The sequence below is a fragment of the Alexandromys fortis genome, unplaced genomic scaffold, assembly GCF_014885135.2.
Source record: "Alexandromys fortis isolate MF-2015 unplaced genomic scaffold, M_Fortis_MF-2015_v1.1 scaffold_253, whole genome shotgun sequence".
NCBI lineage: Eukaryota > Metazoa > Chordata > Mammalia > Rodentia > Cricetidae > Alexandromys > Alexandromys fortis.
The window spans coordinates 313,774-335,475 of NW_026068124.1; the positions used below are offsets into that span (position 1 = coordinate 313,774).

At 48.6% G+C, this 21,702-nt stretch overlaps 1 protein-coding gene across 3 annotated transcripts in view; it reads right to left on the bottom strand.

The window, feature by feature from the left end:
- The window catches only part of Pknox2 (PBX/knotted 1 homeobox 2), a 270,318-nt gene that overhangs the window by 48,146 nt on the left and 200,470 nt on the right, over positions 1-21,702 (bottom strand). For all 3 annotated transcript variants that reach the window (XM_050125637.1, XM_050125639.1, XM_050125640.1), the window contains exon 5: positions 17,015-17,154. In XM_050125637.1, the coding sequence (XP_049981594.1) occupies positions 17,015-17,154 (140 nt within the window). The remainder of the gene's footprint in view (positions 1-17,014; positions 17,155-21,702) is intronic.

A 21,702-nucleotide genomic window follows, 5' to 3' on the forward strand; every position in this document is an offset into this window, starting at 1 on the left:
TTTCCCCTTTGGTCAGATAAACTGCATGAAGCGGTTATAACTCTTCAAAGATGTTGGTGTCCATTTCAGACTCAGCGCGATTCCAGGAAGGAGATGTGGGAACTATCTAGAGAGTTCTTGGGTGTGGATGTTAGCACTAAGTGGCATGCAAGCAAAGATTCATAGCACCATTTAGGTTAAGTACTTCATCTTGCACATGCCCATCATAGAAACACACACACACACACACACACACACACACACACACACACACACAGAGTCTGAAGCCAGCTGAGGGTAACAGATGTATATAAACGGTTGTGTGTTTGCAAGTGTACACTGGGTGAAATATATGAGCCCCCAAACTCATCCACATATGCCCATGTCTGTTGGCAGACGGAGTTTCGTCAAATATCCCAGTTGCGTTTGTAAAATCTGCCTGTACTTCCATCACCAAATCCTTAGCATGGCTGTAATTAAATGGCTATTTGTATCATTCTATGCTTTTCTACAGGACAGTCTCTGTGTAAATGATTATTGTATCCAAGAATCTTGCCATGTATACTCATAGAAGGCACTTAATAAATCGCTCAAGACGGAATCAATGAATAAATTGTGTGTGCGTGTGTGTTTCTAAGCTAAGTTTATATGAGCATAAATATTTAATCAAGATGGGTCTGTGTGTCTTAGTGTAGAGATCACCACCTCCTAGAAGCTTCCTTGACTACCCACTGTCTCCATTTCTCTCTCCCAAACCTCTGAGTTTTTGTTTCATTTGCCTACTTACCTAGACAGTAACCAGGGATCAAACCTATCCATTCACTCCTGAACATCCAGAGTGTGGCACAAGTATATGAATCCTCACAGACATTTGTGGAACACAGATGTTGTATGTTTGCATGCTTATTTGCAGACAGAACCACACATCGCACTTATTTCTGCACCACATACTCCCGCGTGTGCCTAGGCTGTTGACTCTGGCATGGAGAGGGTCCCAATCCCTTCCCCTGTTCTAAGAAAGCATCTGCACATCTTGGATCTTTCTCATCAGGCTCCTGAGACCACAACATCTGCTTCTTTATTTTCTATGCAGCACTGTTTCGTGGGAGAGGAAGAAGAGGAACCTGTGCTGGATCTGCCCACTGGTCCTCTGCCACAGGGGTAGCCCGGCTAGCACTTTCCTACAGAACTTTCTGGAGTGAAGCAAACATTCTTCAGTTTGCACCATCTAACACAGGAACCACTAGCCACTCGAGGCCAATGAGCACTTGAAATACGGCCAGTGCGACTAAGATGATGAATCTTTAATTTTATTGAATTTTAATTAATTCAAATTTAAATAGTCACATGTGGCTAATGACAACCATATTGGGGAACATAGTGTAAGTCCTGAGGAGACTAGACACTGGGAGCAGAACCGAGCCTCTAGCCAGCACGGTATGTTCAATATCACTGAGTGGGCTGAGGGAAGCCCTGATGTCTGTCCCACCCCAGAACCCCAGACAGGAGTGCTTAGCCTCATAAAATCATACTTGCCCAGCCTCGCTCTCTCCACTTAAGTGTAGGAGGGGTGGGAGGATAAAGGGAGATCTATTCCCACTTCAGATGACCAGCTGATCCATGTTTAGAGAAGCTGGTGTATAAACTACTGGGCCCCCAGGCTGTATACTGGGCTTGGAGTATGCAAGAAAAAGGACCAATATTTAAGGTTCACTCTCGTGCATCCCAGAATTGCCAGGAGCTCTAACGCACCCAGCAAGGAGATGACAGGGAAAAAACAATGGGGTGAATTTAGCTCCCCGGCTGAAGGCAAAGGGAACACGAGGTGAAGGGGTTAAACTCCAGTATAAGTCTTCATTTGCAGCCTCCAATACTGCAGCATATTATAGTCTAATCTAACCTGATCCCAGTTTAATGCAAGATTCTCTTGGCCCTGAGTGGAATACCAAAGAAAGCCTCAGTGGCTGTAATTTAAGCAGAGCCCTGCAGTGGTTTAGCTGAGGGCCATGAAAGGCAAATTCCAGACGGTGTTATGAATTATTGCGCCTTATGAACCTTCCTACTCTCAACAGATGCCTGCTGCCATTTAAACAGCCACTAGATCAATTAGGAATGAAAGGCACAAATCGACTCTGTACAAGGGCACTAAATTACCAGGAACTAATAATCCGAAGCATCGTGCCAGGTGGTGGGGGTGCAGCCCATGCCCCAACCCACAGCAGCCATGCGGTCACTGCACATGCCTTCCTCACTGGCTGGAGGGAGGGTGGGCAGCTGCCAAATGGAGAGAGTGTGCGTGTGCGCGTGTGCGTGTGTGTGTGTGTGTGTGTGTGTGTGTATGCACGTGTGTGGACTGGGAGTTGAGTGCAGGCTCTCTGTAGAGCAAGTGTTTGTCCTATGTCAGCATGCGTGTTTCACTGTGTGTGCGCTTGTGATTTTGCGTTCATGTAGTACATATGCACAAAGGGTTGTGTGCATGCAGCTGGGGGCCTGGCTTTGTATGTCACAAGTGTAGTATATGCCTTACCTGTACGTAATGCACATGCAGAGTTGTGTTTTCTGCGTACACAGCATAAGTGGCATGTGGGGTGGGAGGGTGGGGCCTGCCGGGATTCAGTGCCCCAGCTACGAGCATAGGTTTCCTCTGCTCCTACTCTTTGCCTCTGAGGAGTGGAGCAAGCAGCTTTCTTTAGAATGGTCAGGGAGGGCCTCTCTGAGGAAGTGACATTTAAGTTAAGCCTGGAATGATGAGGGGCAACCATGCGAAGAGCTGAGGGAGAGGTGTTTTCAGCAGGGAGAAGGAAGGCAAGGAACTCTGAGGTGGGTGATGCGGTCAGGTGTGATAGTGGATGGGGCAGAGAGGAGAGAAAACCACAGAGCTAACACGGCTCAGGCGTCAGGCTAAGAGATGCTTAGTAGGCCCAGGCCAGAGCCACAGGGCCACAGAGCCAGCCTTGCAGAGGTGGGGATGGGGCAGAAGGTGGTGGTGTCCAACATTGAGGAACCACATCCCCCTCTTTTGCAGAGCCGCTGTGTGACACTTGCACATGTCAGTCTCCCTAGAATGGTTGTGGGAGACACATGTGGGACTTTTTGTTTCGTTTGATAGTATTTTCTTTCCTTCTTTCATTTCATTTATTTGTTTGTTCGTTCGTTCATTTGCTTGCTCGTTCTTTCGTTTGGAGGTCAGAGGACAACTCGCAGGAGCTGACTCTCTCCGTCTACTTTGTGGAACCCTGGGGCTTGAACTCAGGTCGCCAGGCTTGTCAGTAAATGCCTTAACTCATTGAGCCATCTTGCTGGGCCACATTTTGGGGTATTTTTCTTTTTATGTTGGTTAAAGTCCATGGGATTGTCTTGGCCTCCTGCTCTCGACCAGAACTGGGGAGCTGAGCAGTACTGTCAGCACCCCAAACCTCCCTTCTCTTATTCCACCAGGCTCCTGTGACTGTCTCATCCCACTAACACAGGAGCCCGTCCTCAGGAGCCATGCCAGGCTAATGGGGTTACCCTTGGATCCCATGTGCTCTCCTAGATCACCCAGTGAACTAGTCCCCTATTTGCATGGGAATGGTTAGACAACATTACCTCCAGGACCAGTCTTAGCAACCAGTGGCCCTGATTGGTGTTAGGGCTGCAGTCATGGCTTTGGGCTTCCCTAAGGCTGTCCCCAGGGCAGTTACAGGTGAGCCCACCATCCCTTCTGTATTTGTCCATCATGTGTCTGCCTAAGCTTTGTACTGTATTTCCTAAGCTATTCTTCCTGATCCTCAGATAAGTGGAGAAGTCACAGTCCCTGTTGGGCCCCATTGAGGGGTCCTCCCCAGCAGCTTCTGCTTCAGGCTTAGAGGACAACTTTAATATGGAAGGGAGCTGACATCTAAGCAACCAGGCATGAAAACGGCCCTGGGGATGGAATAAGGGGAAGAATTTCCAAATGTATATATATGACCTTGGCTTCTAGCACGTCAGTCTGTCCAGCTAGGATGTTTGCTTTTTGGTGCTGGCAATCAAACTTAGAGTCTCATGCATAGCAGACGAGTGATTTACTACTGAGCTGCACACCTAGCACAAAAACACAGGTTTTAAGGAGCCCTCCCTTCTGCTGTCCAGGTCCGTGCGCCCCTGGACCAACACCTTTTAGAAGCTTGAAACACGAGGGTGGGGACTTAGTCCCCAGGGCCCGGAAGACGAACAAGATATGAGAGATGGTCATCAGACTTTATTTCCAAAGAGCAGAGGACATTTGACCTCCACAGGAGCTCACCTTCTCCCTCCCCACCCCTTCCCAAGTCGGCTCCCCACAGGCCACCTCCCTCCTGACCGCCCCCTTCCACCCCAATCTCTCTTAAGCCGTTCAAAATTTGGAGGAAATAAATCTCACTGCACTAATTCAGTGAGAGTTTGAGCCTCGTCAGTGCAGAACAAATAAAAGGAGTGAACCGGCATGACATTTTACTGCAAAAGAGAGGTCGTTTCCAGCCACTAATAAAAAGGATTTGACACAGACTAATAAAGAGAAATGAATTTCTCTAATGGCCTAATTTAGCACATTCAGCACTGTGCCTCCGCCTGGGTGCTGGGAGCATGGACAGAGGCAGGAGGGTGGGAGAGACAAGGCTGGTCTCTGGGAGAGGGGAAGAAGGGATGATCTCAAATAACATTTTATTATTTCTTTTCTCTGTTCCGTGCCCCCGGCCCCACCCCCACCCTCATCACCTCTCCCCAGGAGCATCCGAACTCAAATCAAGCCCAAGGTATGCAGTTCCTGTTAACGATCCAAAGAAATAAAGAAGCTCTCTCCATAGGATTGCAGCCTTGTGCGTGCGAGCTTAAGAAGGTGATTAAACAGGATGTGTTGATTTCTACAGGGGTTTAAGTCATCGTTTGGTTTAATTACTTCTGACACGTCTGCCTTCCTGTTTTCTACATCACCCAACTACGCTGGTCAAGAGCGCCCAGTGGGGGGCTAGGTGGGTGGGACTGCTCTCCCCAGGGAAAGCAGACAGATCAGACAGGGACCGGGGCGCTGGCTGAAGCCCTTGGCAGAGGTTCCCACCACTCCTCTCAGCGAGGAAAGCCTGAGACCCCTGGGATCGCGATAGTCCCTCTGCCAAGACCAAGAGGCTTTTTTTTCAGGGTCAGAAGTTGCTTACCCTACCTCGCTGAGGCTTCCGAGAGCTGGTGAGAATCCACAAAATTCTTTTCACACCCCCCTCCCACTTTGAGACAGGTTTTTCCGCAAAGATTGGGGCTGAAAAATTTCCTGAAAGTTTGTGAAGACCCGGGACGGAGACCACAAACTTTCCTGGCACTCCAATCTGACTGAGTTCCCCTCTGTGGCTGCAGCACGTGTTCTCTTTATGAAAAGGACTGGAGAAAAGATAGCTGGGTCCTTTCCCTCCTTAGGCAATTTGACGGTGCTGCTTCTTTTGTTTTTAATTTAAACCATTTTTTTTTCCTACTTAGTGAAGAATAGAAACAGAGAGACAGGGTGGGGGAACGATGCAAACAGCTTGGGAGAGGCTGGGAGTCAAAAAACGAAGAACAAGAGTGTCAGAATAGACACACAGTCAGAAAAAGCCACTGCAGATTGGAGGAGCTCAGGGATGCTCCCAGGCACAGTCCTTGCTCTCTCTGGAAGATAAATCCTGTCAAGCCTCTGTCCCTTCTTTTCATGTGACCTTGGCCAGGCTACAGACCTCAATTATGGGTTCAGCCAAGTATGTGGCCACCTGACTGGGCTGTCCACCTCCTCCTGGTCCCCGTGGCCACCCTGGGAGCCTCCAGACTCCCTCAGTACCATCCCCCATCCCTCCCTACCAGATTCATCCTGCTGAGGTACGGGCAGAGGGAGCCCAGGCTCACTGCCCAATCCTTCTAGAGCCCCAGGTTCCTTCCAAAGGGAAGAGTTAGGGACGGGAAGATGACCAGAGGGTGGAAGGGATGATACGTGATAGATATTTCTGGGTGGAAACCATCTAGAAGGACCAAAGTCACCGACAGAGTCAGCCTGCTCCAGAAGACACTAATCTGTTTGCCGGAGGGCCAGCTGGGGTGGGACACTAGGGTGGGGCTGGCAAGAGCTACAGCTTACCCATATCGCCACGCATGGCTGCCAAAGGCCTTCCTTCCTTCCCAGAAACTCGACCCAGGGGCTGGCATTGTGATGCTTTATTGCTAGTATTCCAGGCCAGAGAACACAGGGGTCACAGAGACAATATCCCAGAAGGCACTGCTCCAGGCTCTGACTATGCACTGGGCCCCACTGACTTCTATGCACCGTGCTTCCAGCCCCTGCATTCCTTCTACTGGTTGGCAGAACCCAACTCCACACACCCTCTCTTCGGTGAAGACTCTATGGGTCACTCTAACAACCAGGCTGTCCAGTTCTTTCACAGTCAACGCAGGAAACTCTTGGGTTTCCCTCATGACTTCACTCATGGCTCAGAGTGCGAAACAGGGGAGTTTGGAACAAATACAGGCTTCGGAGACAGACAGGAACATGACATCTGGGCGCGTTACAGAATGTCTCTGAGCCTCAGTTTCCCCTTTTATTTAACAGGGATAATCCCTTTTATGCGTAATTAAATGAAGACTGATAGTCTTTGGCCCTGAGTAAGCTAGCGGTTAATACTCATTTAGCCCCTCTGGAGGCGTGTGGACGCCCTTGTGCAAAGCAAGAATGATACCATCCACGTCCATCCATTTATTTTTCCTAGTCTGATGACTCATTTGCCTGGATAATGAGCCCATGTGCTATATTCAATAGAGGCTCAGAAAGAGAAGGGGGAGAGATGGCGTGCCATTTTCAGAATGCAAAACCAACTTCCTTCCTACCTCCCTCCTTTCCTTCCTTCGCTTCTTTCTTTCTCTTTTGAATGAACACACGGAGGACAGAGGTCCATTTCCCCTGTCCATCCTCACTTTAGTCTTTGAGACACAAAGTGTTGAGCTGAGCTTACTGCTCATCATCGAGCGGGGCTGGCTGGCCAGCAAGCCCCCAGAGACCAGCCTGTCACGCCATCCCAGCGCAGTGCTGGTATTACAGTCATGCATTGCTACTCCCAGCTTTCCCATGGAAAGTTGAATAGCCCAACTCAAGCTCTTTATCCCGCTGAAGCGTCTCCCCAGCCCAACATCGTGCTTTTAATGGCTAGGAGCTCGTTCTAATTTTCCGATGTGTTCTTATCAGCACGTCATCTCTCAGGGACACTGTTTTCTGATGTCTCTCTGATGGCAGTCACAATAGCTTTCTTGGCAGTGCTATCTCCTGCTCTCTATGTTGCTTTGGAGTCATTGAGACAGGGTTTTGTATGAGCCCCAGGCTGATTTTGCATTTGTGATGGAGCTCAGGCTGGCCTCGAACTCCAACAGTCTTCTCATCTTAGTCTCCTGAGTGCTGGGCTTAAAGTCATGAGCCACCAGGTCCAGCCAAAACTTTATTTTCCTTTAATCAAAAAAGTACTACCAGTAAGAATTCCTATTTCCCTATGACGTTGACTTCTACTAACCACAGTTGCTGCACACGGAGCCATTTTCCTTCCCACGAGGTGAGCGACTGCTGTCTGTGCTCCGATAACTTCCTAAATTCCCAATGAGTGTAGAGACAGAGAGTGGAGCTAGCAGGGGATCAATAGGGCTCTGACCATCGATGAATGGGAAGACTCAAATGAGGCAAGCTGCAACTACAGAGATGAGATTTCTGAGACAGGAGGTTGACTTTCTTTCTGGCTTAGAGTCTGTTGTTACCGGGCAAGCTTGAGTCAGATTTAGCCATCTGACAGCTTGTGGACATGGCTGCTGCAACAGGACCTGCTTCTGCTGGGGTATGTGGGTGGGGAAGGGTGGAAGGTCTTGGGGTGGGGTGTGAAAAAAGGTGCATGTTCAGCCTCTACTCCCTCCCCCCCAACTTCGAAAGCACCAGATGGAGAGAACAGAGCAGGGTGGGGGAGAACAAGCCAGAAGCCCCTGGTTGGATGTATTTTTACTTCAGGTGTGACGTTGAAAGCATGCAGGATTATTTTTAGTCCTGCCCAGTGGGCGGTATGTTCGCCTGGGTTGCCTTGGAGAGGACTGCTTCTTGTTACTAAATCGGAGCTGCATCTGTTAGGGTTCCTGGGCTGCAGCCCAGCTCTCTTCCCCCAGGTGGGTGGACGGTGAGTGTGGGACCCAGGCAGGCCAAATTCCTGCGCGCGCACACGTGTACTTACACACACACACACACACACACACACACACACACACGGGGTGGGGGGGCTGGCACATCAAAAACAAAATCAATATAAAATCTCAACAATGTGGATGTTAAGTCTAGTCTACAAGAGCAAAAAAATCTAAAAACAAAACCTTACATAGGCCTTCTGCCCAGCCCTTACATGAAGAGCAGAGGTAACAGGCAAGGAAAAGAATCGGCTTTCCCTGAAATTAGGCAGCAAAAGAGTGGCGGTCAGAGGGTCTATCCCGGTCACCAGAAAACCAGGCAGCTCACAAACAGGTCGTATTGCAGGAGAGGACCAGGTTAGAGGAGGAGAAGGGAGCTCTGTCCTCTTTACCTTGGTCACCAGCAGGGACTGAAGGCATATTCACACATATTTGGTGGCACTAGTTGAGTTATAAAGAACTCTTAAAACACACTCACGGCAACCCACCCCTGTGCCCTTTATACACCCATACTACTGATTAGCAAACTCACATGCTGTGTGGTTGAGTTACGTCACCTAGTAAGTGATTTGAAACTTAATCTGGGTATTCAAATCCCAAGTGCTAAACTCTTCCATTTCTCCCACGTGGTAATTTTTTACTTTTATTTTTAAGTCTATTTCATTCATTTGTATGTGGTTTATATATATATTTATATGTGGGCAGGTACTCATGGACAGTCAAAGGACAGTTTGGCAGGGGTTGGTTCCCTCCTTCCACCACGTGGGCATCTGAGGATTGAACTCAAGTTGTCAGGTTTGGCAGCAAGCACCTTTAACGACAGAGTCACCTCACTGGGCCTCAGATGCTAATTTTCTTTCTTTCTTTTTCTTTAATATTTATTTATTATCTATACAGTGTTTTGCCTGTATGCCTGCAAGCCAGAAAAGAGCACCAGATCTCATTACAACCACCTTGTGTTTGCTGGGACTTGAACTCAGGACCTCTGGAAGAGCAGTCAGTGCTCTTAACCACTGAGCCATCTCTCCAACCCCCAGATGCTAATTTTCAATCACTTCTTTCCTTTCTTTATTCCACCATCCTTGAATGTTATGTATCTTGGGTTCAGAAACCAAGCTGTTCTGTGTATCCTTAAGCATTGAGACAAGAAATCTCTGCTTTATCAGCTAGGTTTCCAGAAGTACATCCTCTGCTAACAACACTTCTCCGTGTGGGGACACACTTCAGCATTTACAGAGCCCCGTTTTTCTCGTTGGATGTCTACTCTATGGAGTAGAATGGCCTTTCAGAAGAGCTTCAGTGATTTCACCCAATAATAGAGTTGGAAGAGACAAGCTTGGCTCTGTGTTCTTTTCACATAGCCATGAAATGCATCAGTGTGTAGCAAATGCAGAGGGCCATTGGTTAAAGGAGGGGGGCTTAGGTCAGTTGAACCGTGGTAAGGAACCACTGGAGAAAGACACCCTAAAGCCCCAGTATGCTCTTACTCTACCCCACTTCATTTGCACTACTAGGGAGACCCTGTACTGGCTCCATTCCCTTTTGTAAAGAGGCTGTAGTCACTGGTCACTGGGGTCTCTGTGTACCTACCACTGTATGACCTTGTGAGGATAATTCTTCGGGCTTCTGGATTCCTGGGTAAGTTATATCTTGATGGGGGTATGGGCACAGCCTGCGGACATTTCAGTTCTATCTAGATGAAGACTGTGAGTGGTCGAGGCCCAGGATTTACCATCTCCGGGCATACTGCTCCAGAACGAGGCAGTTACAGCCCACTGGCCTAACAGGAACCTGTGCAGAAGCCAAGCTTGAGCCAAGAGCCTTCAGAAGCCAGTGGGGAGGGAATAGAATGGGCTTTCCTTGCAACCAGAGAAACTAGAGCCTGGTGTCACTTCCTAAATAATGGCTTCAGAAGTCTGGAGCCCCCCAATGACAGCCACTAGCTGAGATTTTCTTTCCCATGCCAGTAAACCCAGCTGCTTCAGAGAGCAGGGAACAGTCCCTCAAGAGTCTAGCCCATAAAGCCTAGCCAAGGACACAGCCTGGAACATGTGTCCCTTGTACCTAGTACTTCAGAGGCCTTGGCCTAGAGCTGGTCCCGACTTCATCCTTGGAATGGCTCCGTTTCTCTCACGCCATTCTGGGGCTATACCTTATCTAACACATTCCATGCATGACCAAGCAGAGTGCCAGTGAGGACAGAGAGTTAACCCGTGGGGTCACTTAGTAGTAGCCAAAACACTCTTTGGTCACAGGGTGCACAAATTCCCTCAGCGACGCATCGTTAGGAAGTGGCAGTTCCCAGGGCCCTGGCCAGGAAGTTGCTGAAGGGGGTAGTCACAACAGGACCCCTGCCCCCTTGTCCAGCCTGATTGCAGGGACACTGGCTTCCTAGCATCTCCCAGCCCAGCCCCTGGAAGGACAGCTTCGATGATGCCGTTCTCTCAGGATTCGCCTCCCTCTGAAAAAGCAGTGTGACTCTCCCGCACAAGGCCCATGCCTAAGTTAGACACTCAGATGCATTTTGGAGCCCTTACTATGGGGCCTGGTTCATCCTTCAGCTACTTTCTGCCTCTATTGTCCTCCCTCCATGTTCATTCCTTCTTTGTAATGCCTTTAGGACTCAATACGATGTTTTACATCCCACAGCACACTAAATAAATGCTTAATTGAATAGCATTGTGAGTAGGAGCCCCCTCTCATCTTTGTAGCCCCTGCCCACGACTTCCTCGTTTTACTGACCCTGCTTGCTTCAATTTTCCAGAGCTGACACCTAGAGAGACCGCGTCCCATCTGCCAGATGTGCACGTGGGGTGTGTTTGTGCACTAGTGTGGGGGAGTAGACCTGCCCCTGGCAGCCAGAGGGAGATGGCAGATCTCTTTTGTTCCTCCCCACCTTAGTTTTTGAGTCAGGGTCTCTCACTGACCCTGAACCCTAAAGAGGCTGACCAGTGAGTGCCCAGGATCCACCTACCCAAGCAAGCCCATCACTCAGTTACAAACAAGCACTGCCTTTCCCCCTCTGCCTCTGCCTCTGCCTCTGACTCTGTCTCTGTTTCGCTTTCTCTCTTTTTGATCCAAACTCTGGTCTCCGTGCTTGAGCGGCGAGCACTTTATTCTTGAGCCTCTCCTCAGCACCCGCCCCCACCCAGGTTCTTTACTAAGCCTTGGCCTGTGCCAATCTAATCCTGACGAAAAGATAGTATTACTTTTGCTCCCGTTTACAAATGAGGAAGCCGGGACATAGAACGACTTAGTGCCCAGTCGTGGAGCCAGAGTGTGAAGCAGGCAGCTGCCAAGGCTGTTGTCCTATATCACCGAATGTTTCAGACTGAGTAGGCCGAAGCCACAGAGCTGGGCAGGTACTTAAGACCCTCCAGGCCACCGAACACACACAGCCCTCTGCACTGGGCGACACCTAATGCTCCGTAAATTTACCCTGGCTATCAGTGTTTTCTTTTCTCCGGTTGAGAAAATGGAGGCTCGGAGAGATTAACTCACCCAAGGTGACAAAGTTAGTTATCACCACATCTATTTCTAGAACATTTTTCTATTTCCCCTGCCTAGCATGGGTTGCTAGGCTGAATTTGCACCTCCAGCTAAAAGGACTGTCAGGATCAAGGCTTGGGATTCGGTGACCTTTAGGATGGTCTCATGGGAGTGATCTGAACGCCGATCGGCTGTCCTGTTTCCTCCCTTCTCTGAGAGGTGCGGATTTGAGAGGAACCCAGTCTGGCTGCAAGAGGAACGAGCGTAATATACATAGCGCTTTAGGAATGCACCTTGCTCTATTGAGTGACAGCTGGACTTGGCACGAGATCTCAGGGGGGTAGGGCACACCTGGGTGGAAGCTCCCAGCTAATTGGCTCATGGGATCCAGAACTGATCTGAAGAGTCATGTATGTTGTATGCAAAAGCCAAGATTCTAAGACAGGAGAAAAGAAAGAGGAGAGGAAAAGAATGGTTGAAGGCAGGGCTTCTGGAGCTGCCGTGAGTTCGCTCCCTGGGAAGCCCGCAAAGGCTCTTGGGCAAGGGTGGATGCTGAGAGGTGGCTGGCTCAAGCGCACTGAAAAGCATTGTATAGAGTCCCCAAAGGAGAAAACTCTCTGCCTCGGGGTTCAGTTGGAGCACCATGGACTTACGCACTTAGACGGCGGGCGCTTACTCCACCCTCAGCACTTTTTGAAGCATTAAGTCATTAAAGACAAAACACTGCAAACTAAAATTTCCATGTTAGACCCGAGAGGACAGAACCAAGACAGGATCAAGGCCTTTGAAGGCTACTCCACGGAATCTGCATGGAGGATTATTTCCTGTTCCCGTTTGTAAGTAGGGACTGTGCATCTGTGATCTGGCTCCTCGTGTGGGGATTGTACTTCACCCTGGAGAGACTGAGTCCTGTGGATCTCTTTCCACCCTTCAGTAGCCCTTTTGAGTGGGTCATGGAAGGAGCATTTACACAACAGAAATTGGCAAATGCTACTACTACTAGACTCTCCTCGCCCCAGCCACTTGCCAGCACATCAACCTAGGGCATGATGTATTTATGGGGCACTGTCTAACCTTTTTAATTAGTGCCCTCAACAAGTATTATAACACCCTCTTTGCCTAAATTGCTAAGGATGGTTTGTGTGAAGTGTTGGGGACAGAGCAATGAGCAAGATTGACAGGGACCCAACCCTGTCCTCATGGAGTTAACAGTCTAGCGAGTGGAGGGCACGGGAATGTTAATCCCAGAAGTTAATCCAATTAATTTAATTGTAATGGCACAAAGGAACACGGGGCAGAGAAGAGGAGTCACCCTCTCTGGCTGATCCTGCAGCTGACCCTCTAGTGCTTTTCCACGGGGAAGCGAAGCACAATCGTTTTACTCTTTTCTTCCCATCCCGGCCCCCGGCCCACACGTCTTTATCACAGGTAACTTCAGCGCTGCCCGTGGGTCACAGCTCTGAGGGTTCTCCCGCCAAAGGTGAGGCAGCCCAGACTTTAGCTGAGCATGCTCGGCAAAGTCGCCCTCCTCCCCCACCCTCGCACCTGGCCAGCCTAGCTCCCTGCCACTCTTCTGCTCCCCAGGACATCGCGGTTTCCATGGGAACCCACACACTTCAAAGGGGAGCGAAGGAGACTGGAGGGGAGGAGGGGGAGTGAAAGCTGGATTAACCTCACCCTCTTGGCCCCGTCTCTGCTCTGCCTCCTAATCCCTCCGTCTCAAGCTGCACCCGACACCTGACCACCGTTCAGCCGCGCGGCAGGTGGGGTGCTGCAGTCCAAGTTACATTTGAACTTCACTGGAAGAAGGAAACATCAGCGTTGCGGTGGGGGCTGAGAAAACCGAGGACCATCCAAACTTAAAGCCTCCTACTCCACAAGCCTCCCCTCTTCCTGTTCCCTCTCATCATTGCTCCTGGGCCACAAACACAATTACCCGGGATGTGTATCCAATCATGGGATCTGCTTGGATTAGACTGAAATCATTAATCTGAGCCGGAGCTCCTGGTTGCCTTGCTGATTAGCCCAGATGATGCTCTGGTATGATCCAATTAAAGACAAGTTCTGCTAGACCCCTCCCCCAGCCCCCAGATCAGAAGGGAACCAATACATTTCATTAACACATCCTTTTACACAAATAAAACCTTGGGGGCACTGGCAGGCTCCCTTCCCTTTGTCACACTGCCCCTCTGCCTGTCAGCAGGGGCTGTATCGGTGGGGGGTGGGCAGCCTCCCCTATCTTCCTCCATCTATAGTCCTAGAAGGGGCCACAGGGAAGACTTCCAAAAAAGTAGCACTAATCTGAATGGGAAGGGTCTTATTATATTTATTGATATAAAATGTGGACTCCTTGATGTGTTTGGAACAACCAAACTGCCCCGGGCAGGCAAATCTAATTAAAATTACCGACCCTACAGGAGCCTGGGCATCCAAGCAATGGCTGCTGAGAGGGCTACTGGTACTGGTAGAAGAGGTGTGAATGCAGGAGCCACTCTGGGGCTCTGGGCCTCGAGCAATAGGGCTGGAGAGCTGGGGAGCTGGGCAATAGAATAGGTGTTAGCTCCAACCTATCCAGGCATGTTTGCCTAGGAGTGCCTCTCCTGGGCCAGAAGGCCACAGCCTACCTTGGGCAAATGCTCAGGGCTTTTGTTGGGTTAGCCCAAGGGAAGAAAAAGAATGAGCAGGAAAAAGTGCTAACTGAAGGAAGTTCTGCACCTACTTCAAGGGACACGGTGAACAGGTCTTGGGGAGCAGTGGGTCACCTCTCCTGCAGTTTGGCTTGGGTGCAGCGTGAGTCTGGAACCTTGGGAAGGACTTGGAGCCTGTGGATGTGATGGGCTTGTGAAGCACAGTTTTGCTTTACGCCAACCACGGTGCCAGGTGCTTACATGGTTGCCTCATTAACTCTTATTAAATATGCTGCTTGAGTCTCTCATGGACCTGAAGCTCAGTGAGTGGTAGGAGCACAAGCCTGAGCTTCCAGAAACTTTTTATGCCTAGCAGATAGCATGACTGGATGCACAATGGTAATTGTGTTTGTGGCCTAGGGGCAACAATGAGAACGAGCAGGAGACCAGTGGGGTGGGGGTGGGGGGCTTTATGTTTATGTGTGCACTGTCTTCTCAGCACCCCACCTTGGCCTCGCTGATGGTTTCTCCCAAAGAGCACCTATTTTTTAAAAAATTATTATTTTAAGTATATTAATGCTTTGCCTGAACCACAAAGCCAGAAGAAGGCATTGGACCTCCTGGAACTGGAGTTACAGACTTTTGTGAGCTGCCATGTGGGTACTGAGAATCAATGAGTCTTCTGGAAAAGCAACCAGGGTCTCTGACCCCTGAGCCATCTCTCCAGCCTGCAAAGATCCTCTTAATCAGAGACACCCTCTATGATCCATGCTTACTACATACCCACTCTGTATGGTTCTGCGAAAAGGCACAGGATGAGTCTCTCACGAGCATATGAATCCCCCAAGACCATGTTGAATCTGGAGGTTCGGGGGGACCCTGAGACATGGCCTTTCTAATCAGTTCTCACTTATTTAATACGCTGCTGCTGGCCCACAGACCACATCTGGAGCAGCAATCTAAATAGAGTACTACGAGTGTAAGCCTGAGCCATTGGGCCACTGGGTGGCTTTCAGAGGTCATTTACTTCCTCTTCCTTCTCAAGATGCTCACGCTCACGAAGGCACACAAGAGTTACCCAGGCTCACGGACAGGCAGCTGTGAAAGCCCTCTTTCCACCTGCAGCTGCTCTTGCCGTGGGCTGATCCTGACCCTGTAACAGCAAGTTCCGTTTAGCCTGAAAGGGCTAGCCTACACTTTTCTCCAGCTGGTAGAGTTTCTTGCTCCGCCAATAAGACCAGCCACAAACACTGCCTCCCAAAGGAAATCTGCCCAGTTGCTCTGAGTACACAGTGGTGCCTTCTTATTTGCATATCTATTGGGTCCTGGGGTGACAAGCACACTTGTGTTTACCTTCCTACCTCACCCTCTTTCCCAGGAGTCCAGCATAGTGCCTGCAATATTAATAGCAATGATTCAGTAGGAGAATATGAGGGAGGGAGGGAGAGAGGACACCAAGGGAGGCCCCTTTGTCCTCCCCGAGAGCTACCAACACCAGTTACTATGAACAGATTTCAGAATTCCCTGGGCAGAGCTCTGAATCCACAGGCAGTGGGCCTGGCTTGTGCATTGCACAGGCAGGGACCAGGTACTGTTTTCTTTTTCTGCAAGACTTAGGTGTTGGCATTAGAGGCAATCAGCTTATCTGAGCAACTAAAAATAATGCTGCTATAATGATAATAACATCACTAATTGCCACCATTATCATAAAGGCATTGTCTTTGGGGTGTAGGGAAAGAAAGGAATCACTCTTCCTATTCACTTGTCTTCCTGTTTGCCTGTCTGGGGTGCATCATTCCCCGGGTTACTTGTATTAGCTGTGATGTATCCTGCCAGGGTAAGTTGCACTTGCTGGTGCATGGGAACATGTGAACTTGCAGAGGTGAGTGCAAGCCAGAGCCCAGCCTCAACACCAAGTGCAGTCTTGGTCATCTTCCCTTTGTACCGTGGGAACCTCATGAACAAATGACAATGAAAATCTCATTCAGGTCTGTTTTTACATAACTGTACCTTCTTCTCCAACCACACACACTAGAACTAGAGTTCATGAAGGCAAGTGGGTATTTCCCTGAGCTTCACTATCTTCTCATTCAGGATGCTGCCCTGGGTACATGGTGCAAGCAGAATGAGAGGAACAAGCTACCTGCTCTCAGCAAGCTCTCACTCTGGGGAAGGGCCAGGACCCCACAGTCACATACAACGTCTATTGCAAGGCAGCATGGATCTGAGTCAGTCCAAGGGACAGCTAGCTGCATCAAGTTCAATGCTGACAAAGACAACTCAGATCCCTCTTTTTGTTGACTGACCAACTGATTCAACCTGTCTGGACTTGTAGCGGAGAAACTGTGTGTTTTAATAAGCTCTCCCTATTTGCATACACACAGTTTGCTTGCTACCAAGTTGTAGACGGTGCAATCAGATGCATGGTGAGCTTGTTGGAGTGAAGGCAACGAGAAACATGGTGAAGAGAGGGTTTGCTTAGCTGAACGGAGGGTTTCTGATTTCATTAGGGGCTATCTTCCCACTTGAGATGGTAAGGGTGTCCTCATGGCTGACACTGTCCAGCCTTTCCTATCGCCCACAGATACTTCCTGCAAGCAAAGCAAACCCACAGTGGCGAGCTAGGGGCGGGGTAAGTGGATTCTGAATTGAGGGATGCTCAGGCAAGCCGCTGCTGGCCATCACTGTTGATGAGCCTACCCTCTGTGCCTTCTGACCTGCATCTCTCAGCCCAGACCGGCTGGAGAGTCCCCTACCTGTACACAGCTCGCTTGTCAGCCTCCAGCTGGGCCTGGGGATCGATGGGGGCACTGGGCACAGGCGTGCTGGCGGTAGCTGAGGGTGCTGAGATGTGGACAGGCTGGGCCTTGGAAGGTGGCTGGGTAGTGGCTGTCATCTGCAGAGAGAAGAAAGAAGAAGGCATTTTAGATGGAATGAGAGGTCTTCCTTGGGCTGTGCTGTGCCTGGGAGGGAGAATGTGGGCAAGAGAGCTGCACCTATGCAATGCATCTGCTACAGCGGGCAGTAACACAGTCTTCTCATTTGTTTAAATGAATATGGTCTAGAAAACAACTTAGTAACCAGGGAATGAATGCCCAACACACTTTGAAAACAGATAAATTTATTTTATTTCACTGAGACAGGGTCTCTTGTAGCCCAGGTTGCTTTAAAACTTGACCTGCTGCTGAGCTCATCCTGAATGTATAAGCTACCTGTTTCCACTTCCCAAACACTGGGATTACAGGTGTAGCTTCTGGGTCTTGACCTGAGAACTAGTTCTTACTGTAAATGTTGTTATCGTTGCCGGGAGGTGAAAACAAACAAACAAACAAAAAACCCAAAACTACAATGCAATAAACTATTTAAATTATATTGATGAATCTTTTGTGTTTGAGTGGTTTTGTATATGAGTTCATGTATGTTTGTGTACCACATGCATGTCTGGTGCTCTTGAAGTTCAGACAATGGCAGTGGGTCTCCTGAAACTGGAGTTAAAGATGGTCGTGAGGCCCCATGTGGGTACTGGGAACTGAACTCAAGTCCTTCGCCAGAGTGTCAAGTGCTATTAACAACCGAGCCACCTCTCCAGCTCCTGTCTATGGGTCTTCTGAACAGCCATGAGTTTGATAAGATAACGTTAAAAAGCAGGAAAAAGAGGCTGAATATTTTTTCATTTGAGCAGTTTTATTTATTCCTTTTAATACAAGCCAAGAGGTGACCTTCCAGGAGTTTGGATGGCTGCATGAATGGCCCTCCAAATATGGCCACTTGAAGATGAGCATTTATGGGCAGTGGACAGACATCCGCGCTTGGTCATAGCAATGACTTTGGAGGAGTGGTTTTCACAGTGGATCACAGGGTTTTGAAGGTGTCCCAAGGCTGACAATTCTACACTAACTATACCAATTCCTTTTAATATAACACATTGAATTTTCTGACTAAATTTCATTTAAAGAAATGGTCCAATATATCTAAAAATTTGAAAAGCATTATAACCGAATTTAATTCTATTGTGTTCTCTTAGTTAAAATAGACCCCTAAGATGGTGACGTGTCAACATATCTGAGGTTCTCCTCCATCCACCTAGCCCTGACACCATGAGAGCCCTAGTCACATTGTTCTTGGACAGAGCACACGTTTGGCTCTGACTCTATTGCCCTAATCACTACCAACTGCACTCAACTGACCATATTTAAATAAAAATGACTGAGGTTTGAAAAAAAATTGTCAAGAAAAAGAGTCAATGAATAAATGAATGAATATTCAGAATCACAGGTTGGCTGTTCCTAATAGGACCCATGTCCCTGCTTTATAGAAGAAAAAGGGTTTTGTGAACACAGCATATAATTGCTATGTGTATACCCCCAGGTGCCAACCTTTAAAGAAAAACTCGGCCCCTCTCCCCACTCCCCTTGCTTTATTCTTCCTGTCTGTTCCTCACCGTGACCATAAGCTATATGTACATTTGATTGTTTTCTCCCCACCCTATCTAAAACTCAAGGAGGGCTCATAGCAGTTGGATTCCATCACTAGTATTAGATGAATGTTGAATCAAGGGATTAATGAATGACAGAGGATAAATGAGACACTGTAAAAAATATGTTTTACTATACTGTATCAATTTTGTCAAAAGAAAACATCTCTGCCACTATGGGATACACGTGCAAACTGGTTGCAGAGGGGGCTTGGTATAACGCATGGTGCCTCGAAGCCAGCAGACAATTGCTTGTCTCTTTATTAACCTTTGACCTCAGACAAATCCCTTAAATTGCCTAAGCTCCTGTTTTCTCATCAGTATGCATTTAGGATTGGTGGTCTTTAAAGAGGTGCTACATGGACGAAGAGTGAGGTAATATTGCACTAGACTTCCCGCCGCAGAAAGAGGACATACGCAGTGAAGACGGTGGTCCTCGTCACCCTGATCTGGCCTTGCATTAGACTTCCCGCCACAGAGAGAGGATATACAGTGAAGACGGTGGTCCCAGTCACCCTGGTTCTCTCATCGGTCCCCTCCAATGGGCATGTTTGCAGGTGCTTTCCAGAGTCCCTGCCACATACTAGGCACTGCGCAACACTCTGGGCTTGCCGAGAGCAGTGCAGGCAGCTTGGAAAATTTGGCAAGATCATTAAACTGGCAGATGAGGAAATTACAGTGTAATTCTCCCAGGCAACGCATCTCGCACTGTATGTGGTCCGGTGGACAATCGCTTGGACAGTGAACTATACCTCACTGACGATAATTAAAGGACGTATGTCAGCATCTGGGAAGTTTCTAGGCAAAGGCTACATGCTTTCTTTTGGTTTTCTTTTCTTTTTATTTTTCTTTCTTTCTTTCTTCCTTTCTTTCTTCCTTTCTTTCTTTCTTTCTTTCTTTCTTTCTTTCTTTCTTTCTTTTTTAAATATTTTTCTTGGTGACGGAAAGGCTATCTAAGGAAATGTTCAACAAATTTGCGGATGATGAGAAACTTGGACCCAAAAGGTCTTTACAGATTTGGACGATAGGGTAAGCCTAATAAGATTATTTTTCATCTGATAAGTTTAAATTGAACATTTCTAAAAATAAGACATAATCAATAGTGTATGTGCAGAACAGGGGATACAGGCTTAGTATCAATGCATTAGCTGGTGGCTAGCTCGATATAGCCCAGGTGTAATGTGTCTGTGAACAAGGAACAAGCAAATCCCAACATGAAGTAATGCTATCTGAGGATGCACTAATGAAAGCCCAGTGCACAGAGTGAGGGGGTTAGGACTCTGTTTCCCCTCGGATTAAACAAGTACCTGGAGGGACATTTGGAGGACAGCTGTCCAGCACGGTGAAGGGACCTTGTAGTTTGTTGCATGAAGACTACCTGAAAGACGTTGCATGTGGAAGCATGCTGTTGCATGTGTAAGCATGGTTTGGTAAGCAGGGGAAATGGGGGAGACGTGAGATTTCCCCCTCAGCATCTGAATGAGGGGGTTATGACGGAACATGGGAGTTGTAGAATGTACTCTAGTCCTGATGCAAGCACAACCACAAAGCTCATCCGAGGGGAAAATGTCAACTCGGCTGTGCCCACTAAGTAAATTGTCTGGTGTCCTTGAAGGTATCCAGAGGCCTCTACTAAGATGAGCCCGTGGAGCAGAGAAGCGTGAGGGAGGTACTCCTCTGCCTGATTGGGGAAAGGTAGTGGAAGGCCCTGATGGGATAAAGATGAATGCTCAGAATAAAAATTAAATCAAAATCGGCCATTTGCAGATCTCCTGAGAGACCCTGAGAGACTGTTAGAGGGTGGGAGAGACCAGAGCTGCTTTGAGAAGGAGGATGGCTCAAAGTTAAGTGTCTCATGGGGGCCGATCCAGCAAAGTCTGCATTTCTTTCAGGTTTGGAGGATGAATGTTTACTTCCAAACAGGTTTCTTTGGCTAGCCATTTCCAAAGACCTGGAATTCAAATAGGACCAGTCACTGTTCACAAGGTCAGAGGCTCTACAGGGATATGGGGTAATTTGAAATCCACTTTAGGGGCAGTAAAGTCTAAAGAGTAGGAACAGGGGCAGAATCTGGGTGAAGCAGGGCAGGACATGGCTGTTAAATGGCCTCATGGAACGGCCTGTGAAAACTGATGGTTGAAGTTTTCGGGAATTTTGCAAGCTGGTTGACGTCTGGGTGCCTTGAAATTGGCCACGGTGGGAGCACTTACAGCAAGGAAATTGGTGAATGGTGCAAATCAGGGCTGAACCCTCCTCTCCAACCCCTGCCCCAAGAGCTGACTGTTAGTTATTCACCAGCACACCACTAATTCCAGGGTACTCCCCAAGGGACTTCCTTCCACTCTCCTTAGCCTGACATGAAAGGAAACTAGCCTTCATATCCATCCACAAGGCCATTCAGTACATTCCCAGCTGGTCTCAAAGCCACTCCAGACCCTGGCGTTTCCTTTAAGGAAATTCTACCTGGCTCAATGGGAATGAGGCAGGGATGATATTAACACAAACATGCAGCACCATCCCTTTAAAGGTAGAGGAGGTTAGGACAGAGAGGAGGAAGAAGGCAGAGTTGAGCAGTGCCCTTAGAGCAGACTAGGGGATCAGAAAAGACTCAGGCAAGTGAAGCAGCCTGAACCAGGCCTGGGTTTGATGACATGTTTTGGCATAAGTCTCCTGACATTATTGTATTTCCCAATGTGGAAAAAATACCTGCTTCACAGGCTGTGAGGCCTCATTAAGAGGACAAGATCATGTCTAGGGGAAAGGGCAAGATGGTGTTGGCCCATCTATGTGATTCTTGCCTCTTCTCTTAGCTGTGGGTGAAGACCCCGAGACCGGCACCTGCCTGCTTCCCTTTCTTCAACATGAAAATTACCAAGCTTCTCTGGGTCCCCAACATGGAACCAGTGCAGCCCAAATCGCAGAGCTCAAGGACTCCCGTCCCAGTCATTCTCCCTCGCTGTCTCCTTCTTC